Raw genomic sequence first — 26,499 nt, 5'->3', positions numbered from 1 at the left:
GTTAAGACCTGGTGATATAATCCTAACAACTGATACCTCCAGACTGAAGTTATAGACCTTGCAGCAGAACACTGTGGGTAGACTTCTGTTTTTAATGCTGAATATCCTTCCAAATGATCAAGTTCATATGGAAGTAAAAACGAAGTAAATATTCTTTGAAGCAAAGGTCATGGAATCAACTCATTAGCAACAATCTAACATCTGTTCCAATAAACAGAAATAAAGGACATTTTGTATTTGCATTAGATGCAACTTAAGCTGATAGATGTGTAAATGACTGCACAATATTTACACATTTTCAAGCTATTAGTTTAAAAGTCTTCCCCGTGAGCACATTTTCAATATAGAACTTGTTAGGAAATTTACCTCTTCTATCCCTAAACCACTCTAGGAACAGGGAAGTTATATTTAGTAAACTGAAACTGCTAATCCCCAAAATAAAGATTTAGGACTAACTCTTCCACATTGTGGGTCAAATGTGTATTTGCTTCATGATCCAAGAAAAAAGCCTCTAACAGAACACACAACTTTCTTTTGGCAGCTTCAGAGACAGCATAGCATTTACAGAAAGATTTACTACATAAAAATTCTCTCATGGAAATAAGTTATTGTGAGGCTGTGCCAAAATTTCTGTAGTATTTATAACGATGAATTCTAAAATCTAAATAAAACAGAAGAATAACTGGACAGATATTTTTTGTGGTACAGACTGGCTCAAAGACATGACAAACTAGAGCAGCAGCTATTTAGCCCCTCAGAAATATGCTGATATCCCTGTGGACACAGTAACTTGCAAATATCTGATACTCGTTGGGCAAAACGATCTCAACAGCTTCCACAGCAACACATTTTTTTAAAAACAAATCATGTTTAAATCATGTAGATTTTTTTTTCTACCTAGTAAAGGTATAAAGTAACTTGAGTAAACATGCAACTAAGTACATGGCATCTCCTTCCAGAACAATTTCAAACAACTGTAAGAACAGCACCAGTTTCCACCTCTTTTCCTGCACAATACTACTACTATTGACTGCTAGAATCATCTTTTAAGATATTTACATATTACACTTACATTGACTGACAATAATGCCCACTGTGTAAGATCCCTAAGTGATTAAGAATCAAAACAAAAAAAAAAAAACAAAAACACAACCAAACAAAAATAAACCAGCATATTTTACATATATAAAGATGTCAATGCTACTATAAGCAATAACACATAGCTTGTTTTCCTATTAAATACAAAGGTTATATTTTAACCTTTTAGGAACCCAAGTTAAACAAAATATATGAGGTATCCTAGCGGGATGAAAGGAGAAGCAAGGATAAAAAGAAGAAAAATATTTTCTTGCAATTGAGGAGAAATAAGTATTCAATCTCATTACATTGTAAAGGAGTTCCTAAGTCTTGCTCAGACAACAGAAAAATTCAAAGCAGACAAGTGAAATTCTCAAATGTTTTCAAGTTTTCATAAAGCCAAATATACTGCTTACCATATAAGAAAAATGTCACCATCAGCAATAATAAGCAATTATTCAACTAGTGGTCCAAATTTTAAGAAGTTACTCTACCCAAGCACTAAAATGACACACATGTAAAGACAACTTATTAAAAACAGGGAATTCCGATTGAAAAACAAAACAAAACAAAACAAAAAACACCAGAAACGCACAAAAGTTCTTGGAATTGAAACAAAATGCACATAGATTAAAAAAAAAATCTGTAACACACAGATGCTGCTAGTGTATATGTGGGAAAATGGCTTTTCCACTGTAATTAAAGGACCTTTTAAATTTATATAGTACAGAAATTAAATGTGAAATTTTCTGTTTAATAACTTGTATGCCATTTTTCTATCTATGTTAGTAACCGATGTTTATACATTAGGCTGTATACCAGAAGTTACAGTTTTGTCCCGTGAAAGTGTTTTTATTAAGAAAAGGAAATGCAGGATAAAATCACATTTTCATGTATTTACCTGTCAAAACTACAAAATTTGATTTTATTTATTTACAAAACACTATGGCATTTAAATTTAGGCACGCTCAGGCAAATGGTAGAAGTTAGGAACTATGTATCCTCCACGTCAGAGGTGCGTTAGCAAACTGAATACCTAAAAAGACACTTTAGAGAATCTGTAGAAGAAGACAGTATATTTCATCTTCCATTCTGTCCTGTTTTCTAGGACGAAAATGGGGACTTCATGTATATTGAGGTTTGAGACTCACAGACGGATGATGTAAAAAATTTCTTCTCACAGAATGCAATCTTGATTCCTAAAGAGAGGGAAAAATGCTATGTTGTTTCCTCCAAGTGTGTCTGATTTATTACATTAATTATGCTTCAATGAAAAGATAGAATCTATTCTAATATTCCATCTGCTCAACGGACTTGATTTAAAAAGAAAGTCAGTATCTATTACATACTATAGGTGAAGTTGACAGTGGCAAGAAATAACTTTCTTTGCAAGAATGGAGCTTTCAAATGAGTTCAAGTTTAATTTAGCAAAAACAGGTCTTGTTCACTTACCATATAGCTTTACATAAGTGTATCAAGTCAGTAAAGTAATAGCTATCCTCTTTCAAAATGATCAGGGAACAGTCATTTTTATAATATACTGTGTGAAACTATTTAACCAATATATACTTTTTTTTTATATTAAAAAAAACAAACAACAACAACACCTTTTGCATTCTCTGCAACAGATTAGAACAATAGATTAAAAAACCTCAAACTCAGCTTAGCACTAGATGTTCATAGTAACTGTTTTAGTTTATTTCACAGGTTTCCTAAGTATATAACCCGATACCTGAGCATTTCAACTTAGAGCTTTAAAACCATATATAGCTCCATACTGTATAAACAGCCTTAATTCTGACTCAAACTGATGGGTCAGCCTTAAATTTCTTTTGATTTGTATGTAGTTTCCAGTATTTTTAATAACAGTTTTGAAATAACTATTTGAAATTGTAATCATGCTTATATAATTTTCAGTAGCCAAAGCTCACAGATATATAAAATGTGAGTTGAACAACTGACAGCTGTCCTGTTTGTAAACTAACAAATACGCAACTGACTGATTAACTTGTCAGTGTATGACACCTGCTGCTGACAAAAAGATGACAAGATCCAGAAAACAGGACTACTGTTTTAGGTGCTAGCAAGAACTGTTTCTAGAATGCTTGTATTATTCTGTTTGGTCTTCCTAAGATCAGGTTCTTCTCCTACAATCTCCCTTTGCATCTCAGCTGCTCTGTATTCCACTTGTGGAACTCCCAGATATTTTGTTTTCTTTACTTAACCATTCTGAATCTTTTTACCCCTTTCCTACTATGCCACAGGATAGACTCAAAACCGTATTTGTTTTCTAACCTTAGCTCTCTGTTACTCCTCTTTCTTCTGTTATTAAACTTATTTGTCTTTTCCCCTCCCTTCTAGCTCTGCCAGTTTCATAGTACTACCAGCTGTAGTTCTTGCATTCCTATCAGAATATTTAACCCAACTCAATGAAATCTTAATTAAGATTTCAGTTTCTTTTCATCATCTACTTGCTCCAAATCTTGTACACTTCCTTCCCAAACTTCTAGGCTCGTGGGCGATCTAGTCCCAGCCTTCATCCAGTACCTACTCTAGCCACTGTTACATCAGCCTTGGAGTTCCAATCTCTTTCTCTAACTCCTTCTTTAGCTTTGACTTGCACTTGGATATGGAAGACACAACACATTTCCTCCTCTGTAATGCCTGGTCCCAGCAGGACAGTGAAGAACTAAAGCTTCACACTAGCATATTTTTTTGAAGCCACATCCAGAGATTTATTGTACAGATGCGTACACAGATAAGAAGTCACACCCTAACCAACCAGCAAGCCCCTGCTACAAATTGCTGGGCTGTTAAAAGGCTAACAAATAATAAATGGACACAAATAATAGCATGTGCAAAGGATATTCTTCCCTAACTTCATCTCACTAAAATACTAAATTTTAAAAGAAAAATAAGCAACTAAAAGCAGCACCTTTTTCACAATAAAAAGAACTGTTAAGCACTTGCCATAGAGTTTAATTCCATGAACACAAATCACTGTAAATCACCAAAAATCAGGTGAAAAGGGGAGGAAGCTAGTTGCTAATAACAGAAACAAAAATCATACATTGAAAAGCTAAAATTTTCCCTTGTTGTTGAAGGAAAAATAATCCCAACATGCACAGAACTTGGAAACTTCAATATGAAAGAAAAATAATGATGGAATGAATATATACACAACTGTCTTGGGAATGGATTATAAGAGCTACATAAACTTTGTTGTCTATAAATAACAGGAAATTTACAAACATGCATGAAGCAACTAAGTAATTTTGCAGATTATACTAAATTCCATATTAGCGTTTTATTATTTACCAGTTCATAACTATCAAGCATTGCAACAAAAAAACTGACCCTAAGTTTCACAACAGGCAGCTGCTAGCTGGTATGTTGATGATGGATCTCAGCCACATGGGAAGGACTGGACAAGAAAATCAGAACAGGTAGGCTAAAGCTGCCCAAATGGCTTAATAGTGAATGCTCCATAGTGTCTGTAAAGTAAAGAGAGGGAAAACATACCGATCAGAGAAAGCAAAAGAAACCACCAAACTGGAATGAGAACGTACTACCAGGACAGAAAAAGAGGAGCTTGTAAAGAGAACACAGAAGGAATCAATGCCAGACAAAGCATGCCATTCTGCTCCTTTCTATGTTAACATAGAATTAACGAGTATGGTTTTGGTGGAGTTTAAAATACCCTGTAAAGAGCAATAGACCATGCTACAGCTTGTGACAAGCTTCCTGTTAATCATAAATGAGGACAAGATTTTAGGTAATTTAAAACAGAAGTTTTATTCTTCCTTATTTCATTACATGTATAAATGAAGAAAAAAATACTTACCTATACTGAAAATTAAACTTGATTCTTTTTGTTCCACATACCATGTTGTAAGTACATAGTTCTAGTATAAAATTACTATGCTTTTCCAAAAACACTTACACCAAGACTTTCCTTTAAAAAACACAATTTAGACATACATACATTTGTATGTATATACATATCTACAGACATAAACATAGGTGTATTTATGCATATTATAAATGCACATAAACCACAAATTTTACCTTATTGCTCCTATTTGCAGAGAAAAATGGATCACTTTAAGTTCAGTTAAATTTACAGAATGGCCACTACAAAAAGACCAAGGTGTTATCACCATATGCCATTATAACCAGAATGTAAGCATACATGAGTACTAGTAATGCTACATTTCAAATGAATACTCTGAATTCTCTTTTGACATGGGCAGATCTTCCTTTGCATTTTCAGTTGGAGGCAATGCAATTACTGCCAACGGACTGTAGACTGGAAGTATTTAAGTGAAGAATCTTTGACCTCTCTGAAAGCCTTTTCTTATGGGAAGTACAAAATTCCATTTTAAAGCTATTGAAAAGATTGTGGAGAACAGAGAACAAAGTGGTGGCAAAAAACAAGCAAACAAATCTGAAAGCCGAGTTATATTTCTATCATTGATTGGTTGTTGCTTTAGAGCCCAGCCAGTGAGGTTTTCAGGAAAAACAAACAAAAAACAAATAAGCAAACAAACAAACAACAAAACAAAAACCAAACCAAACAAAACAAATACAACAAAGACATACACACAAAACCAAAAAAAACAACCTTACTACCTTTGTACTCTTCTGTGACTTTCTAGAACATTTTCTACAGGTTAAGCTTAAAATAAATTCAATCTCGTATATAGCACTTTTAGTTTTCAATAACTGGATTATGAGGATCATCGGACTGTCAGCTAAAACTACTCTACTGTGAGGACAGGCATAAAGAATCTAAGTAGAGTAGATTGATTTCCTTCCCCTTAGACTAAATGTCCAAGCTCAAATAAAAAAGAATGCCTCCTAAGAAGTCTTGCGCAGGAAAAGACAGTGTTATCATCTCATACTTCTCACACTGGCCAAACCATTCCATTGGATTCAGATCACGGGAACAGCAAAGTTACCCCTCTTGGGTACACCCCTCTTGGGTACACCCCAGTCGGAAAAGATGACCGAGAAGAAAAACAAAAAGCATAAAACAAAACAACAAATCACCCTCACCTGCCCACCTCCACTTGGCACAACCTTTTATACCTTTGCTCAGTTTTTTAGACTGCAGAACGCACAACTCCCCAGGCCTCCCAGACAATATCCAGTAAACACTGACCATGCCAGTACTTCCTAATTCAAGACAGCCATCTATCAAAACAAAAATTTAACTCTGAAGTAATACTTCCAGGTCTGAAACCAGACAACGTGAATTCCAATCTTAACTTATACACTATAGTCTGTAACTTTCTACTATATTTGTGCATATCTGTATTATATCTGGATACTGGCTGTCACCCATCCTGCTCTCATCACGTGACTAACAGCTCCTAGTAGTAATAATATTAAAGCATTTGTTGCAACTCCTAGTGCACTGGGGACAACAAATGACCATCAATACAACGTCTTCATTTTTAAATCTGTTCCCTCTTACATGGCCATTACTCATAATTTTCAAGCAGCAGATACATGTTTTTTGGGATATTTTAACAAGAAAGAAGCCAGCAGGTAATATTTTCCTGCAGCTGGGGAGCAGGTGGTAATGAGACAAACAGTTGCTTAATAAATACAAGCCTGTTCTCAACATTTGCTCTTTTATTTCCAGTCACTCTCAAGTGCCCAACCATAGTGACAGACAATATATGCTGATCAAAGGCATTATAACATACTCAAAACTGTAAGAGGGTACATAAAAAGGTAAGATGAATGGAGAATTATGTTCCAGAACTATTAACTGCTAAACAAAACTATAAATAAATAAAATTAACTGTCAGAAATTACTTGGCATTAATTTATAATGAATACAATTATCAGAATTCCTCTAGTCTTTGTAAGAGTCTAAATGTATTTGGGAATCTATTTGAGAGCTGAACAGAGCTTAGTTTTAGTTATAGACTCAAAGAAGACTTCTGAGAAAATAGGTAAGAAAGAAAAAAATACAGTGAAGGAATACATAGGATTAGCAGTTCTATGCTTAAATGAGCACTGCTAACACGAGTCTTAGCTCCTCCGTTATATCCCAAACTTCTAGTTTAAGAGTTTGCGCTATTGCTTGACAAAGTGGTTTGAGGAACTGATGCAAGTTTTAGTGCTTTATGTGTACTGGGAGCGGGGATTCACCTTTACCTACATCAGTCCCCTGACCTGTTTTACCATATTGCCACACAGAAACCTGTATGAGCACAGGAAATGGTTGGTATGGAAAAGGAATGAGCTCCTGGGTTATACCAGATTAAGCTGGTATAAAGCTTACATACTAAATATTGTATCATGAGGTAAATGATGAGTATGAATGTGCAGCTCATTTCCTATGCCGCATAACTTTTCAAACATGGCTTTACCATGCATACACATTCTACACCAAATTAATACATTATCACTTACCACATGGTAAACTACTTTGCTCTAAGAAAATGCATGATAGTGTGGTCATTAAGGTGGAAGAGGAAAAGCTAACATGCTTTAGATCTACCTTGTAAGTTACTGCACACTATCTTGCTCTCTTTGGTCCTAGGATAGATAATAAAAGTTTCAAAGTAAAAAGCTTGCTTCTGTATTTGATACAGAATGCATTTGCTTTTGATTCCAAGACTATTGTGTATTTTTTTGCTTATGTGTGTGAGAAAATGGAATGTAAACTGGATAATATGATCACTCTGTCATACCAGCTCTCTTTTAAGAGATGAATCTCCCAGGACTACTATTCTTAAACTCACATTCAGTTTCTATTTTCTTTTTTTTATTGGAGTAATTGCATTTTATTTCCAGACAACACTTAATGTTACAGCCCCCTCTGCTGGATATTTTAGGAGATACTGTTACACAATACTCTGGAAAAGATTCTTCTCAAAATAAATCTAAAATAAATTAAGGAAATATATGAGAGTCTGTAACAAATCTTTGAGTCATTCTTACTTACTGTTATTTGTAGTTTGGCAATCATCTTTACAGAAGAAGTGCTGTAGTATCAAGTAAACCTACTGACACCTTCAGTCTTTTGTTATCAAGCAAAGTCTAAGCAAAACCTAATTTCAAAAGTTGTGTTAACATCCTTAGAAATTTAAGCGAAGGGTTCTTAAACTGAGACTCAAGAAAAACCTTGTATCAGGTGATACGGAAGAACCACAGTTTTTAGAATGGCCATTCAATACCAGAACTGTGCAGAAAAACACCTGCAAAGCAACTGACCCAGATGGTTTTTCATACAGTGTTCCAGAACTCCACCTTGACACAACATAGGGTGCTTATTTGAGGCTGCAAGCAATGAATTCAACTTCTCAAGATCCAAAGACAAAGACAAGGATTTGTACCATCATTTTCTCTCAAAACACATTGTTAATTTGCACTTCTCTGATTCTCAATTTCATAATAACGAGTTATGTATTTTTTTTTCCAAAAATAGTTTTAAAATCAGTAATCTCTATGCCCTCTCTGTAACCAAACCTAAAGTGGAGAAAAACCTCACTTTGTCTGCAACATCTCTGTTTTCCTTATTTATTAATTCATTATTAAAAGACGTTCACCTTTGCCCCTCTTCTCTTCCTGTCCCCCTTCAGAAGAGGGGACAGTAAGACTACTGTGCTTACTTTAACTGGCTTAGTTTGACTCACAGGTGCAGGCATGGCTATGGCACTCTGGGCGTAAGGCTGGTGATGGGGCGCTTGAACTCCATGATCAGAATATGGCTAATATAAAAAAATAAAAATTAAAAAAAAAAAAAAGTGAGCAGAAAAGCTTATTTCATTTTTTCATTATTATTATTATTATTGCTAACATACCTTTCACGTGATTTTAAATTCCTTGTAACTTCAAACTGTTGAGTAATATATACTATTTATATATAAAAACATCTACTAAACTTTTTACAAACAGAAATATCACTATTTAAATATGTTATTCCTAATATATCAAAGTTTGGCTAATTTAGTTTGTTTAGATCACTATCATATCTTTAATCTACCTTATTTAGATTAGTGCCAGAAAGCACTTTCTTTTATTGAAGTAGCACACTTTTGTAGTACAAAGCTTCACTCAGCTCTAACTGGAACAGTGTTTAAATATTATACAATAAATACTGAGATTTATGTGTTTTATAAAAGGAGAAAGAAAACAGCAACACGTGTTTTGTATTATTCAAGAAGAAGGCTGTAGTGGTATTATTTACGTGTGTCAGGATTTCTCACTAAAGATGTTTGGAGTATCAGTTTTGGTAATCATCTCTTGTAGCAATACAATTATCTCCAACTTTTGTAAAAATATTACTGAGCTAATTATTACTGAGCTAATTTACCATTTATTCTGACATCTCTGTTAAGATGAATTAACAAAGAGGAAGAGTACCAATTAATCATAACACTTTTTCAAATTTTAATGTTTTTTTTTTAGTCTATTACTGTCATTTTTCATACCCAATCATAAAGAAATAGCCTTATTGTACATTAAAAATCTCTCAAAAATTAGAATTGCTACTGATACAGAAGCAAAAAAAAAATTGTATGCGAAGCATAGCAGAAACTACTCTCAATTCATTCTGCTCTTCTGAACATCCAGAAACTAGCTTCTACTTACACAGAAAAAGAACTACTTAGAGAAACTCATAGTTTGGATAGATTAATTCAGCATTCTGAAGATCTTGACTCCTATTTTATTTAAATATTATCTTCAAATAAAACACTTTGATGAGCCTTTATACTGCTGTCAGACACCTGTGATCCTCTAAAATATTTCTGAATCTCAGTATCCTCCTAGAAAATTGGAAGAGATATTCTAATCTGAAGACAACTAAAAATGAATTAACTCTGCAACAGCATGGATTTGGGGGAAAGTACATCAAACTGTTGACGTAAGTGCACGGAACTACCTGTGCTTAAACTAAATGTGTTTTTCAATTGCAGATGAATGCTTCGATTGAGAATAAAAGTGATCATGAAAATACCTCTGGAACTGCAGCTTCCACTAGAAGGAAAGGAGGAGGTACGCAACCACCTTCCTGGGCAATCCCTACTGGCTGATAAATGACTTCAGAAGGGTGCACGTAAAAGAACGAAGGTGAAGAAGCAGGAGACTGAAATAAAGCACATTACTTCCATAAATCGACATGATTTATATGCTATAAATAGCAAAGCTTATTTTACAGTCATCTTTGCTACATATAAACAAAGTTAAAGCTTTGAATCAAAGTGCCAAATTCATCTTCACTAAGAAAGAATCTAAGAAACCTAAAGAAACAATCTGACGGGGGAAGCCGTTAGGCAAGTCAGATAGCAGGATAAAACAAAGACGTCCTTAAATCCCTTTAAAAGATTTTTCAAATTTCATTGACATTTTAGAGATCATTGTTAGAGAATTCCAGAACTTTCTAAAACTGACACTCCCAAAATCACACATTGTACAGTTATAATTTGCAAAAATGTTATACAAAAAAACCTTGTTGATAATTTAACACAAACTTCTTCGGAAGAAGAGGGGAAGCAGAACATGATCTCTATACAAGAAGTTTTTTCTTCATGTTTCAGTAAATGCTATTTTATGCCTTCTATTGTACCAGAAACGTTGCAGATGCATTAATAAAATATAGCCATTTATTTCACCAACATTGTAAACAGTGGGAAATTTCATTTTAGCATTTGATTTGAAGAAAAAAACTACTGAAAAAAAAAGGACGACCACATCCTTTCTTTAAACTAGATGCAAGCTAATGGTAAAATGCTTCAACTGTGAACTGTATTTACCTGTGGAACAGACCACTGCCACTGACCTGGAAGACACTGTGTTGGTGCCTAAACTCAAACAGGCAGAAGATATTACTTATATAATCAAGAACATACGCACAGAGATACACCTTCCCAACATACTAGATTCAAAACCATCCCAAATCCTCATTCAAATCTTAATTAAGAACTAATTATTTTCATAAACCCCCAAATAATTCAAGAACATAATTTCGTCTACTTCCATTCAGCCTCTGAGCTGGGCATTTCATTGTTTCTAAAATAACAAAGCATCTCTAAAATGTGGCTAAGTAAGAAAATGTACAAAATGCAGTTAACTTTCCAATACACATGAAGCATGCTGCAGAAGTTCAGCAGTGGGCCTCCAAGACAGTTAGGGAACTGGAGAACAGACATACCAGGATACTGACAGAAGTGGGTTTCTTCAGCTTCAAGAAGGATGAAGGTGGGAGGGTATAGCTATCACGGGCTGCAACTACCTAGTGGGAGGGCATTAATATGACCAAGCCAGACTCATCAGAGGTGTTCAGAGCACAAGAGTTAACGGACAAACGCTGAACTTGAACATTCTACTCAGACACAAGGAGGAAAATAAATAAAAACAAAATCAAAAAAAAAAATCTTTTACTAGGAGAAGGATCAAGTATTGGAAGAATCTGTCCAGAGAGGTTGTAGAATCTCCACTGGAGATTTTAAAAATTCAGCTGGACAAGTTCCTGAGACACCTGACCTAACCAACACTGCCCTGAGCAGAAGTTTGGCTTAGAATGATTAAAGAAAAAAAAAAAAAAAAAAAAATGGTACTAAGACAGCTGTCTAGCAACAAAGAAAAAAAAGAATTTATTCCATTTCCATATAATTAGACAGGTAGGTAGAAATCGTATCCTAGTGAAAAATCACTATGAAAAAATCACTAGTGAAAAATCTTCGATGAAGTTAAAATCCGTTTTAAACAGCTATTTTGAACAGTCTTTCTATTTTTTAAGAATAAACACAACTGGGACAGCATTGCAAACAAAAATTGCATGTCTGGAGGGAGTACCAACGCTCTGAAAGTAATTTTCAAACAGATACCTGATAATGATAAGTAGGAGGCTGATAAACTGGTTGAGCTACCATCATAGGTGAGCTGGAAACAGAGCGTGACTTAAAGACAAAAAAGTTACAAGTCAATGCAGCAATTTCATAAATTGTCCCTCCTTTAATTTATCTTAAATACTATATGCTGAACCACCTCCCCTCCCTTTTGAAAATGCATTTACCAGGTTTTAACTTGCATTTAGGTTCTTCAAGACCGCTGCTTCCTGAGGGCCTACACAATAAATGAAGCAATACAGCCAATCTAAGTTCTCACTGATGTATTCCTATCCTCTCCACAGCCCCAGACGTTACCTTCCCTTTTCCAATTCCCTTCCTTGCGCCAGCCCCAGCACTTGTATGATTTGGCAGTGAGACAGTTCAAGGAACTAAACCAGCTGGAAATCTGTTTATTGTGGGGAACCAGTCGAGGATCAGGGAAACACCAGCAAAATAAAGGGGGCCAACCGCACCAAACCCACTAAAGTCAAACAATTAATCTACCACATTCTTCCTCCTGTAAGAAGCAGTACTCCTACCATAGTACTGACAATATAATTACTTTGTTCATCTATCAATAAGTTCTCCTTTCACCCTCAACATAGCAGCTATTGCAGCCATAAGCACCTCACCCACAGCAGAATAATAAATGAAGCCAATCAAGGGTCGTAAGCACCAAGAGCTCCTCAGTATTAGTAAACAAACAAACAAACAAACAAACAAAAAACATTTAAATATCAAACATAAGGCATAGCTGGAGAAACCAGAAGCAGGAGAGAATTAGAAATGCTGCACTCATCCTTGTCCATAGAAAAGTATGTATACAAAAACCTGTTACTTACTGGCCATGGCTGTGGAACAGAAGCAACTTCAGGAGTGTGAAAATAAGCCACTCCATTATGGTAAATATAAGGATATCCACTTGAAGTAGTCAAGTACATCGTACCAGATTCTGGTATTACAGTAGAACCTGAAAGTGAGTTAACAGTAATTTTTTTTTTTTGTTTAGTGTGAAGGTCATAAAAAAGGAAGGAAGATCATTTCTGATCTTCAAAGAATCAAAACACCCAAAAGAACGAACATGGGACAGTGTGTGCCTAGTGTCACCTCTACTCCCTCTAAGAGAATCACAGGATGATGCCAGAGGTAATTTGGAAGGGCTGCAGAATACAGATACATGCGTATCAGTTACTCAACACAACTAGAATGTGATGTACAGCAGTACTTGAATTTTGAACCCTGATTTTTACCCACTTCTGGAAGAGACAGTAAATATATATATACCTAAGATATATACATAAGAAAGAAGATTGCTTTTCTTTTATTCCTACTGCCTTAAATTGTAGTTTAAGAGATCCATAACACTGGATTAGTTGGGCTGGAAAAGAAAATGATAAATGAGACTACCAAAGGAATGATGTCTTCAATTCTGCTGAATACAATACAGCTGCAGCCCTTCAGTGACTGGAAGTTTAGACTTGCACAAGCCTCCAAATGAGCAAACTATCCTAACGACTAAGATTAGTGGGCTGAACATGAGAGCAGAAAAACTGAAATAGAATACCAGGATATATATCCAGATGACAATATGATCTTGTACCACACTTTGAATCTAGATACATTGAGCACAAGAGTCAGGAGAAGGAAGCAACAGAAGTCTGGCAGTGCAACTGATGAAGTCCAAGTCAAAGATGAAAAGGAAAACAAAGCACAACAAAAACAAACAAAAACCCCTCCACCAACAATAAAAAAATATAAACAAATGTAAACCCTCAACAATGGCTGAGCAAAGACCATGCAGAATAATTTCTGAAGCAAAGAAACTATGCAGCTGGAATAAAGAATTCCATTTCCCCTGGGCAAATGCTACCCTACAAATTTAAAAGGGAGAAGGGCATACCTATGCATATGGAGGGAGAAGAAATTTCCTGTCTTGAGTGAAAGTATGCATGCAACAACAGTGCTAATGCACATATGAACTGTTTCTCATCAATAAAATGACAATAAAAAATAAAGAAAACTTTAGAATTCAACTGAAATTCTTCTGACTATTGTCCTCAAATGGAAGAAAAGTATACTTAATTTGCTGCTGCATTCCTAAAGTAAAGTATTTTACATCTCTGATACACAGCCTTTACTGAGGAATAACAAAATAGCATGTCTGGCTATACGAAAAAAAAATCAGATCTCATCTTAAATGGTATGATTTAATCTTTTTCAATGTATTATGGAAATAAAACTGTCCTTGGCAGAAGGGGAGGGCATCTTCTCTAGAAGGAAGTCAGTACAATGGAAAGGTACAGAAGAACATCTTAACAGCATACTTGCCCAAGATAAAGACTAGTTATCTGACAAAGGTGGCTCATCAACAGTCCTCTTATGCAAGTGTTTGGCCTAGATAGTTCTTTGTCAGAGTAGGAAACTCTAGCATCTATGTCTTTATTTCACAGCAGAGAAATGTCATAACTGAGTGGAGACTGAAACCACCCACTCTATATGGTGTCTGCTGAAGAAAGCAAAGTGCAATGGTCCTGATGGATTTTGCTAATATAAATAAATGATTAGTGACAACCCAATCAGTGAGCCAGCAAAACCTGCTTTGTGCTGTAGAATCTGTGAGGACAGATTCCTTCTTTTAAGTGTTTAGACCTGAGGTTGTGTCTGGGAATTGAGATAAAAATTTCCATTCAGCTTGTCCCTACATAGATAATGTTTTCCAAGCCAGTAATACATTAAGAGATAAAATAATTCAAGATTATCAATCCTAGATGCTCCAAATCTGGACATTTCCACTAGCATCTATTTACTTCCAGTGCTAACTACTCTGAGTCTGTTCTGTCCACAGCATTAATGCAATGCATGACCAGGCACATCTTGGTTAGAAACTAAAACGACTAGTGACACACGCATAACAGAGAAAGGCAAGTGAAAATACATACGAGGAATCCGTATTTGTTGTTTTCTTATTGCTGGACCAATATTCAACTTCTTATCCTTATAACTAAGCTTTTTAGCCTAGAATTAAAAAAAAAAAAAAGGCATTCAGTATTTTTATTTTCTACATAAATCTAAGGACCCAAGAATCAAAAATAAGAGGCAGGCAAGCTACTTAGGGTTTCACCCTCCACTGCTTTTTATTTACAGTGCCTCTCCATAAAACAAGAACTACACTAGATCCTTTGTTATCTTATCCTTATACTTCACATACACAAAAGCAATTATTAGTAATTTCTAATATTACTTACTCCTCATGGAGCCTCTCGAGTAACAGATACCTTCTCCTCATACAATATATATGCATATATATATGCAAATACAGATATTCAATTTCATTTTTTTCGTGATCATGATGTATTTTACAAAAGATCACAGCAGTAATTAATTCTAGGTAATAAGCCCAGAACATAAAACATGCTTTTATTTTATATGAGGCTGTCTTAAAACTTCCTTATATCCTGGGCAACAGAACATAAAAGCACATCAAAACTGATATCCTAGTAAGGCTAAAGTATAGCAGAAGAACTAAAAAAAAGTGCTAGGTACAGACAAATAAAGCTGTTTTTTTTCCAATAGCTATACAATTCCTAAACCACCACATGACAGCGCAAATTTTTCAGTGTCAAAGCTGTAATTTTTCCAGTAAAGAGGTAATAGTTTACTTCTTAAAGATTATAGGCAGAAATAGAAATTACATCCAACAGATGGACAACAGTTAATTAATGAATATATTTTCTTAATTTGAGCCCTACTTAGTGAAATAACTGAACACCTATGCATAATACAAAGTCCCACATAAAGGCTTAAAAGTTAGGAAAAGGCAAAACTTTTTTTTCTTAATTTTGGTGTTCATAAAAAAGTATTACCTATTGCAAACATACCTACCTAGCCTATTAACCATTGAGCAACTCCTTGAAAATTGATGCAAGTTTCAGTCAAACTGCAATCTACCACACACAACAGAAGATGAACCTTCCCAATGCAATCCCATCGATGTGATCTGTCACAATTTAGGCTGTTTTTTTATGTATGACTTCCTCAGTTAAGAGAAATACCTAATCTGTGCAAATATCTTCAGAGTGTTTAATACATGAAAAGTTACATGCAATGCTAAAGAAAATTAAATTAACAGGAAAAGATGTGATGAAGGAAAAATGAATACAGAAAGATGGGAAGAAGTAGTATTAGATGCCATAAAATATGACTGGAAAAAGGATTCCAGTGAAACTCCTCACGGTCTGTTTTTCAGACTAATTCAATTTAATATACGCAAAGACTGCAAAACAGAAAAAGAAATTTCTGAAGTAAGATGCAAAAATAAATGCAAACGACTATCAGAGCGCCATATAAATGCAAAGAAATCCAATAGTATAAAATAAAAGATCGTTCATTTAAATCGTAATATATTATTAAAGTTTGGAAACTCCACTAAAGATGTCTAAAAAAAAAAAAAAAAAAAAGAGGTATCCTAATTGATCTTAAGATTAATAACAGTGGGATGCAGAAGTGAAAAAGGTGATGTTGGTGATGTTATTGTAGGATATTTTAGGATATCTACATTAAAGTTTTTCCTGCAGACAAAAAGCTATTAGTCTCATTCAGTGAAACACCACTAAGACTTCACTGGAATAGCCTTTCGGTTACAGGCAAAAATCCTAAACCGTTTTCACGATGGTAGTAAGTACCCTTGGAGTTCTAGTTCAGAGAAAGAAAACAATAAAAACTGGGGAAAAAAAAAGTGCTCCTCTCTGTGTACTCTTTTGTCTTCACATGACCGTGTTTTTTGAAAATACCCCAAAAGATTTCTTTTAAAATGTCCCAACTTTTATTTTGAATTTGAGCACATTAATTTTCAACAAAGCCCAAGTATTTTAATATTTTAATTTTTGCATTTGGTAGAGGACATTATGCAGGGAGAGGAAGAAAAGAAAATAGTATCCAAAGCTTCATATCTCTCAGTATGTTCACAGGTATGGATACCAACCAACTGACCTACCCAATATATTCCATCCAAAAAATGGAACACATGTTTAAGAAGTAAGAAGTGAAGAGCTAATATCCAGCTGAACAGTTAACCCAGTCTCAAGGGAGGTTCTAGAGGGAATATCAAAATAGTAATGCAGCTAAATAGAGAAGCAACCATTATGTGACATAAAATAAACCTACCAGACTTCAAGTGAATTTAATTATTTCTGAAAAGAGTTACATCAGCTCTGAAAATCAAATATGCCAGAATAAAAGAAAGCAGTTGTCTTTCCTAACTCTCCACAAGATTTTGACAGCAACGGATTTTCCAGTAAAGCAAGATAAAGCAATTGTGAAGGAGAAAGAGTAATCAGAATGTGTTAGAAAAACAGTCCTTACGGAGCAAATGTAGAATAAGTAAGTAAACACTATGTCAAAGTAAAACGTTCTACTAGGAAGTGGCAGCTCCTTTCCCTGGTTCCACAAGATATCGGTATAAAGACATAGTGACCAATCTTAACAGATCTACAAATCCACAGTAGCCAACTGAAAAGACTAATGTGAAACTAATTATTTAAGAGAGAATCATAATGGGAAGTATTACTTACCTCTTGTAGTATCTTCTGTGCATCTTCCTGAGTTTCAAAAGTAATGAAGCCATACCTAAACAAAAAGAGAGCTATGTCTCTGAAGTTCGTATTTTCATACATTCCACATCAATAATTTACATCCAGTAGAAATACCATTAGGAAGTAAATTACTAGAAAAAAATCAGCCATGTAGAAATGAGACTGTAGTACCAACCGTAATCTTCATTTGTTAATATAATAATCCTTGTTCTAGTCTTTCTAATATGTTTAAGTAGATAGTTTAGGTGAGCTCATTCACATGCAGTGAATGAGCTCACCTAAACAGCTAGGCAAAACCTAAAACAGTGCATGTCTTTAGTTCCTTCTTTTTCTAACAATGAGATTTTGATTTGAAGCTCTCACTTGTTATGAGTACCCAAGATGAGACATTTTGGATTTTTTTTTTATTTTTATACAGTATTTCATAGCATAGTTCCCATCAATGTCAGTGACAACTGTGAATGCTCCACACTTCCATAGTCACTGCCCAGTACATTAAATAGAGTTCTCAGATAAATCAGCAATGCACAGATGGTGTTTACCTGTGAATTATTCTGTCAGTCTTGACATGACTAACATTAAACAACAGTTTTGTGGTGCACTTGAGGATGAAGTATTCTCACATTTCACGACATAATATCTCTTTCACCACATCTCTTAACTGCTGCAACAAATGAAACAGGCTTTCTATAAAGAACTCCTACTAACATTTCCCAAGTTCAGACTTCAGAAAATACTGAGAAGGCCTCTGTTATTCCAGCCAGCATATTAGAACTTCCAATAAAAAATACCAAACTTTCTGAGCATTTCTATGCTTATGTGAGTATAGAGGTTCTGACCAGCCATACTGTAAAACCAATGAGCTTTTGCTAGATTGCTTTCTCTAACCAAATTTGGAAACATTTTTAAAACCAAAGACCAAAATGTTTAAACAAGTACTTTACTGCCCAATCTGAATCTTTCTCTGTATTTATTCTTCAGCATTTTTCTCTTTACTGACTTCTAGTCTTAGTTCCCTTTTCTGCAGTCATGATTCATTCTCAGATTTGTCCCGTGTTCTTGTTTGAAAAATCTTCACAAAATAATCGTGGTTCTTGTGCTGTACTCCAGCATAATGAGGTACATCTCACCTCTTCCTCTATCCTCAGGTTCCTTTCCACACTGGCACTCAGCAATAGAAATTATGTATTTTTAACAGATAATCCAAAAAAGGGTACTTTAATTAAATTATTACTAAAAAACAACAGAAAGGATCATGATTTTTCTGTCTTGTTATACACAGCTTCATCTTATAATAAAATGACCACATGGTTTTAGAGTTATGCAAGTCACAAAGCCATTTATATGCTGATATTAGAGAACACAAGCAGATTTGTGGACACATGGAACATTTGGGGCCACCAATTACATGTATTAATAAGGTTCTGAGCTATGAAAATTTTAATAAAATCCACTGTAGTCAGGCAACTTTCTGTTATATTTTCAATTCACAGAGCATGCTTACTCTACTATACCAACCCCTTTGATATTCCAGCTCTGTCATTTACTATCTTCACCTCTCTCACACAGCCATACTGAGCAAAAAACTTCCTCAGGTCATTTTCATTCGTCTAGTAAAATAAATTAAGAGGAAGAAAAAAAAGAAGAAAGAAAGAAAGAGAGAAAGAAAGAAAGAAGAGCTGATTTGTGTAGTCATTTAAGGAATATTTCCATAAGACTTTTAAAGGATATACTTTGAACAAAGTTTGCCACCAACTAATTATAACGCTGGATTAAATGACAAAAGAATAAGCAGGCACATGTGGCTCAAAGCAAGAGAACAGCATCCCTATTTAATAACTGCCTTTTCATATTCAGCAATAACACTAGAAAACCACTAAAATATTGAAAAGTTTTATTGGATTTACAGAACAATCCCTTTACAGGTATGGTCACTGAAGACAGTTAACAATATGGGATTATACACACACACACACACACACACATTATGCATTAGAGTACTGTTTACAATATGAAACAAATCACTCTCTCAACATCAACAGCAGACTGTGTTGGCTTTCATAACATATATATGGATATATGTGTGTATATGTATACACATACATACACACACATATACAGATACACTGTGGGTACTCCCCAGCATGAACTAAGCAAGAAACTTTTGATAAAAAATGCTCTAAGTACTGTTCCCTTCTAATCCAAGTACACATGGAGGAAACAAATTCCTAGCAAATGCACACGCTTAAGCTATATGAACACTTGTCTCCCTTCTATGAATTAGTTTTTCTTAACAGTGTTAACATAAATAAATATGGTGTCCTAAACACCACATTTCAGAATTGAAAGTTTTATTCTGCACAGTCCTTTGTTAATACAATACCTAATGCTGTCAAGAAGCATGCTTATATACATGGATTTTTATCCACTTCAGGTAATTTCTGTATTCATCGATAGTTATGACTATTTTTAAGGATGTATACAAGAAGTGCTATTTTACCTCTAAGTAAATAACTTCTGTTGCTTTTAAGAGTATGCATGCAATTTAGCAAAAATCTCCTCCTACGTATCAGAGGCTTAACTGAGTTTGAGAAGGAAAAAGATTTTAAAACAAAGAAACAAAAGCTGTAATTTAATAACTTTCATAACTAGCAAGAATATGAAGCTCACACTTTTTGAATAACTCTACCCTGAAGATGTATTTTACAAAAAGAAATAGTGTAGTTTGCAGCAACCTTTAAGACCAGAGAGCATTGATGGTACAAGACTTACCTCCCTCACTATTCCAAGCATTCTGCCATTAACACATCAGTTCCTGAGCAGCTATGCAGCACTGAAAGGTTAATAAATTACTGAGTGGCATCCAGAGCCATTCTCTTGAATAGATGATCATGTTTTGCACTTAGGTAGAAATATGAAAGTCTGTTCATGTCAGAAAATAAACCCATTCAAACAACTGATAGCATATGCTGTAGAACCATTTTATATAAGCTGAAGTGTTCTCACATTCTTAAATGATGAAAAACCCAAAGAGAAAAAAAAAAAAAAGACTGATTTTAAGATGTGCCTTTCCCTTAAAACTTTCTCCAATGAACACCAGAACTTAACTGCTTAGAAACTGAAGCTGTACAGATAAAACTTCACATTTCTAGGAGAACATTTCAATTTCTAGCAGACTGTTTCTTTTAAGTTCCACGTTATGTGCAGCTCAGCTGCTTCACAAAATTAAGAAAAAGAACCTATAATAAGGAACTGAAGGCTAAAATACATTAAAACAGTTTAAGAGTCCTAAGACTGTGATCAGCGCAGAAAGTTATACTGAATACCTAAAAGACGTGAATGATGTATACACAACACTGCAAGCTTCAAAAGCTAAAAGATTAATGAAAGATAAAAGATTTAAGATAAAAGATTTATCTGTGGAGTAGTGTACTGAAAAAGAACAAAAGAGAAACCCTGTTCTAAGATTCACGGTACCGTTTACAAGTACCTGGATAAACACGTATCTATAAGTTTGCTAGAGACACCTTCAGGACTCATGTTTCCATGCTCCTCACAGGACCAAGGCACTTGACAGATTCTGACGAAAGGGTAATGTAAGCCTACAGGATGTCAAAGATGACACCATTGAAGAGAGACCCCTTCAGACTGGACAAAAAGATACACAGCTGTAACTTCAATTATTCAACTGTTTGTCCAAGTTTAAGAAGCCAGATGTTTCCTCTTACAAATAGGAATCACTGCTATGGCAACAGACCAAATGAAGTGTCCAATAAAATGATAAAAGAGCTTGCTGGAAAGCAAATTATCTGTGTGTGCAAGCATCCATTTTTTCACAAAAATAGCTAAATAAAGAGCTTTATATTTTTTTCCAGCAAACTTGAAAAAACAAACCTTGTTTTTACTGAAATCATAGCAAAGAGCAATCTGAGACTAACACATAAATATCCTATGATTTCAAAATAAATTTAAGACTCTACTTAGTATCTGAGTCACAATGAATGGAAAGGTAGCTGAAAAGTCTACAGAGGTTTCATTCTCTCCCGTTCCTTTCCAAACAAAATCTATCTTCTTCTGCTTTCCAGATACAAACACATTGTATTCCTCTGCCACTGAGGCTAAATAATATTCATAACAGACCAATCAGTTACTGAACCAAAGTCACGTAACCTTTCAAAATGTACAATAAATGACAACTGACAAGAATACGGATAAGTTATATGGAAAAATATTTTAACCTTTTAAATTGCAGTGAAGACAGAACAGACTGAGATCTTTTTACAGCCCTAGTAATTTGCTTACTATTAATGCCTCTAAATAGTTACTGTGCCTTTTTGCTAAAGCCCAAATACACCGAAGGCCTTATACAGCTTCTCTTGAACTATGAGCACCTCTACCCGAATTGTCTTGGACAAATGAGTCAGGAGATCCTGGAAGTTCTTGTATTATTATCCAAGATAGTCTGAATACATTGTCATTCTTCCTCCTCTTCATCTGAGTCAATGCTTAAAAGGTCCTCAGCCTAAGAGGAGCGAGGCATAGAAGATACTGTTGGTGGAAACAACATTTAAGTTGGTGGAAACAACATCTAAGTAGACCAAAACTGCTTCACATAAGTCAATGACAAACTCATTGTCTAAAGTGGTAAGAAAGAAATAAGACAGTAGCTGTAAAGGTGTGGTGCATATCTTGCTGTGAATGTTCAAAATGGCTGAAAAATATAAGAATAGCCTGATACTCTCTGATATTTGAAGTTTTTTTATGGCATATGCACAGGCACAAGCATTTTAAGGCTTCAAAGCAATACTGGAAATTGCCCAGAGAAGCTTTAACGTATATTTTAAAACAAATACTTGCTTTTAAGAAAATGACTGCAATAGATGAAGAATACTGTTGCCATAGCTCCTTCTTTTGTATGATCTCAAAGTGCTAGAGGAACTAAAGATACTGACGACTGCTGTGTGCAAGCTATAACACTGAGCTTACAGTTTAATAAATTACACTAAATGTTACACTAATTACACTAATTTAAAATTTACATACTATATAGTATCTGCTTATTACAAAAGCTACCTTTGAAAAAAAATATCTGAAGAACCAGCATGGCAAAAGCTTCTAGCAGCTGGGTACAGAAGTTTATGCAACTTTGTAGCACAGGTAGGTACATCAAGGTTTAAAACTTTATTCTCTGCTGTTCATTTGAACTTTATAGCGAAAGGCATTTATCCCCTGAATAAACACACATACTTCTCTTATTGCTTTTTATAGGCTATAAAATATCATTTAGTAGCAAAATTAGGAAAAAAATATACCTTAAAATCAATTCCACCTACAAAGATGCGATTTGGAGTAACTGTTCCAAACCTTGGAGCACCAGTTGAATTATTTAATGGCACTGGTGACACAGTGTTGGGAGTTGAAGATTCTGTTTGTGTCTGATTTGCAGCCTGTTGATTGAAAAAAAAAAATCAAAAATTTACAACAGCTTACATAGTACAAGCTACTAAGAGAAGAAATTCTAAACAGAAAATACAGAATTTTTGGTAGGCACAGCAAATGCTGAACAGCTGAACATTAAGCATATTTATTTTTATTCTGAATCCAACACTATGAAGTATTTAAATATAAGCTTAGTTGTAAGCAATTCCATAGCATCCTAAATAAACTACAATCTGACATTTCACTTACACTTAAATACCTTACAGAAATTGGCATTTAGGATCTAATCTACAAATCCTTTTGTTTGTGTGTGTGTGCACGTGCAGAGCACTCTGCTGTATGAATCCCAAGTTATTTATTCTATTTTGGAGATGAATTTATATTAATTAGAAGCCCCTTAATTTATGCCTTTTATAGCAACAACCTTTTAAGTCAACAGCTTCAAACTGCACTCTTTCTCTGACACGCACATGACTCTTCCTCAGAGTCTCTGGATCACCACCTGTACTGCATGGACACAAACATCCCCTTTAATACCCTTAGCCCTTTGTTATGGAGCACAGTCTGCCTCACACGGTATGATTTGAGACTAGTCTTCCCTGATGGGACATTAAAACAAAATTAATAATGTACTGAAAATTAGTCATCAATTACATACTAAGCTCATCTGTCTCTGGTAAACAGTAGTAGCATGGATAACACCACTTTCTGCCTGTCAACAACTCTCTCTCTTCACAAACTGTTTTTAGTACAACGACTCAGAGCAAGCTCCCCTAAACTCTTTCTGTATCTTGTTTTAGCTGTACTGGTCATAATACTCACATGTCAGAAACAATTATAATTCCCATACACCCAAAGGCTTTTAGATGGAAGAAGATTTTCTGTCAAGAACAACTTCTGAAGTATGAACAGGTTTATTTTTTCACCTCTTACATGAAATACAACATTCTGTTTCATAGTTAGGTGCAGAACCAAAATATCAGAATTTAACTATTTAAATACAAAATAATACGTAACATTTGACTCCAAATCCAGAAGTCTTACCTTTTCTTCCTAAATTTTACTTTCCGACACAAATTTCAAGTTTTAAGTCTTATACAAAGAAAAAAAAAAACATACAAAGAACCCAAATGGAAGAAATGAGGCATTAAAACACACCAATTGTGAACTCCGAAGAGGGTAAAGAAAATCCTAACCTTTGAAAATCTTAAAATCTTTGTTCTGATAGTCATCTCAAACGATTTCTCCTCACTTGAATGCCATTGTAGCAGTAAGAAAACAGGATCAAAAAGGATTTGCGTGCTAACTTAATGTGATGATTATTTGTGTTTCTAAACTACTTTTATCATGTGATTTGTTTAGAACAGTGTACATGTGTAAATTTGTCAGTACTTTTATGTCTTCTGTGTTTGACAATTGCTCCTTTGCCAGTATCAAGTTTTTCACTTTTATGTTGACTACCTCCATGGTCAGAAAACCAAATACTACATGGGCCTGGTGATTAATCCCACCTTCCAACTCCGACTCGCCTCTTTTCACCACTCCTATCCTGTAACATCAGAAATTGGACATCAAGGCTCTACAGGCCTTCAAAACACGGTCATCCTTAACTGCATTGGGACACCCGAGGGGGCTGAGTTTTAATGCAACGCCGGGGATTTGTTCAACAGAGAAAACGAGTGGGATGACCGGCAGCTCTGACCCTTCTGCTGAGGAGAAAAGCCGAAGGGCTGAACTGCCTAGACCGCCACGTCCTGTGGCGTAAAAGAGAACTCTACAGAAGGTGAAGTATCCAGGGCGGGCCGGGTTTTCCAAGTGTTTATGTGTAGACGCGATGGCAGGGCGCTGCCCCACCAGCCCGCAGCCACCTCAGCGCGCAAAATGGCGGCAGGCCGCAACCGGCGCTGTGGCGGGAAGGGGCTGCCGGCAGCCGGGCGGGGGCAGCCCCATCCCTGCGGGCGAGGCCCCGGGGCGCAGAGCCGTGCCCTCGGCTCCCGGCCCCGCTGCCTGCTCCTCGGCGGAGCGGCTCCCCCAGCCTGGGCGGCCGCCCGAGCCCGCCTCGCTCCTCACCGCGCCGTCGGGCTCCATCTGTCAGCCGCCGCCGCCTCAGCTCCGGCACGTTCCCGGCACGCGTCGCGTCCTCGGCCCCGCCGACGAGCTCCGGGGAGAAGAGAAGCGGGGGCAAGGCTGGGGGTGCAGGGCAGGCACACCACAGCCCTTCCTCACCCCAGCGCCCCGGGCCCCGCCGCCCTCCTTCCCGGTGCTCCCGTTCGAGAGCCCCGCGGCTCCCTCGTCGCTTCCCGCCCGCTGGCGCCGTCACTCCCCGCCCGCCCCTCAGGGACCGGCCGGCGCTGGGCGGGGAGGGCTGCGGGAAGGGGACCCCAGGCGGGCACCCGCACCCCGGGAGCTGCGGCCAGGGGAGCGCAGCCCGGCCGTCCCCTCCGCCCTGGGCAGGCGAAAGGCGGCCGCTGCCCTCCTGTCCCGTCCTGTCCCGTCCTGTCCCGTCCTGTCCCGTCCTGTCCTGTCCTGTCCCGTCCTGTCCTGTGTCGTGCGCCTCGCCTGTTCTCCGGCCCCAACGGCAGGAAGAACCCACCCCCCTCCACCAAAGCGAAGTTGTTCCCTACGGGTGGCTCTCCGGGCCGTGTCTGAGGGAGGCAGAAACATAGTTCAGGCTTTCTACTCGTCAGATTTTATAACTGGAGAAGCCGAAGTGCTTAGCACAACTCTGAGACCGCTACTGTTCCCAGAGAGACTCAGAGGCAGGCTGCCCTGACCACTGTGCAACACAAGGCCAGGGATAACCTTAGAGATGAAATTTAGGGGCCTCTAGCAGAGAGGACTGGAAAACACCAATCATTTTCATGACCAATTCTCAAAAAGTTGCAGCTTTTTTCAGCTCTTACAGAACCAGAGGAGACGGGTTGATAGCAACCCTTCTGTTAGGTGTATGTGGTGTTTAATGAACAGAACCGCAACCTGTTTGCACTTTCATCATTTCATGCTGGCTGCAGACGCAAATTGCCCTGAAAGTAGCTGTGCTGCTTAAACAGGTCTGGGGAAAAAAAAAAAAAAAAAAAAGATTCAAGCATCTAGATCATAACCAGCGGAGTTGCCAGGTACAGCCTTGCAGAAATGCCTGGTTTGATGACAGCAAGAGCTAAAATCCCTACAAATGTATTCTGGGAGAACCATCCCAGTACAAAACTGCTTTTCAAACTGATTAAACAACCAACATTCACAGGCTAAATCAAAGCAGCTCAATACCGAAATACAATGTCAGGATTACTGCAGGGTCAATTTATCATTGCCTACTCTCCTGCTGTACTTGTTTTGGGTGCTTTGAAATAAAATCTTCAATGAAGATTATCTTATCTACAACAAATTATATTTTAGTCCTTAGAATATAAGAAATTATATTTTAATCCTTCCATCTTGCTTAAATTTGTTTTATGCAAACAATATGAACCCAATCTAAAACCAACAGTGCTTTCCAAGTATTGCATCATTTACTTCTCAATGAGCATAGGCAGGGCACAGAT

At 36.4% G+C, this 26,499-nt stretch overlaps 1 protein-coding gene across 1 annotated transcript; it reads right to left on the bottom strand.

Annotated features, from left to right (window-relative positions):
• Positions 1–1,892: 1,892 nt before the first annotated feature.
• On the bottom strand, positions 1,893–25,048 carry BOLL (boule homolog, RNA binding protein; the record flags this gene model as incomplete). The annotated part of the gene is given in 12 exon segments (XM_082764146.1): positions 1,893–2,201; positions 2,205–2,276; positions 8,709–8,807; positions 10,058–10,186; positions 10,854–10,901; positions 11,928–11,999; positions 12,773–12,900; positions 14,870–14,945; positions 17,501–17,555; positions 19,040–19,131; positions 22,834–22,968; positions 25,031–25,048. Coding segments are annotated over 12 exon segments (999 nt in total). The 3' UTR covers positions 1,893–2,126.
• Positions 25,049–26,499: the final 1,451 nt, after the last annotated feature.

This window comes from Aythya marila, assembly GCF_965140915.1.
Source record: "Aythya marila genome assembly, chromosome: 6".
NCBI classification, from domain to species: Eukaryota; Metazoa; Chordata; class Aves; order Anseriformes; family Anatidae; genus Aythya; species Aythya marila.
Note: the sequence above shows the minus strand (reverse complement) of the source record. Positions and strands in the feature narration are given on the sequence as shown.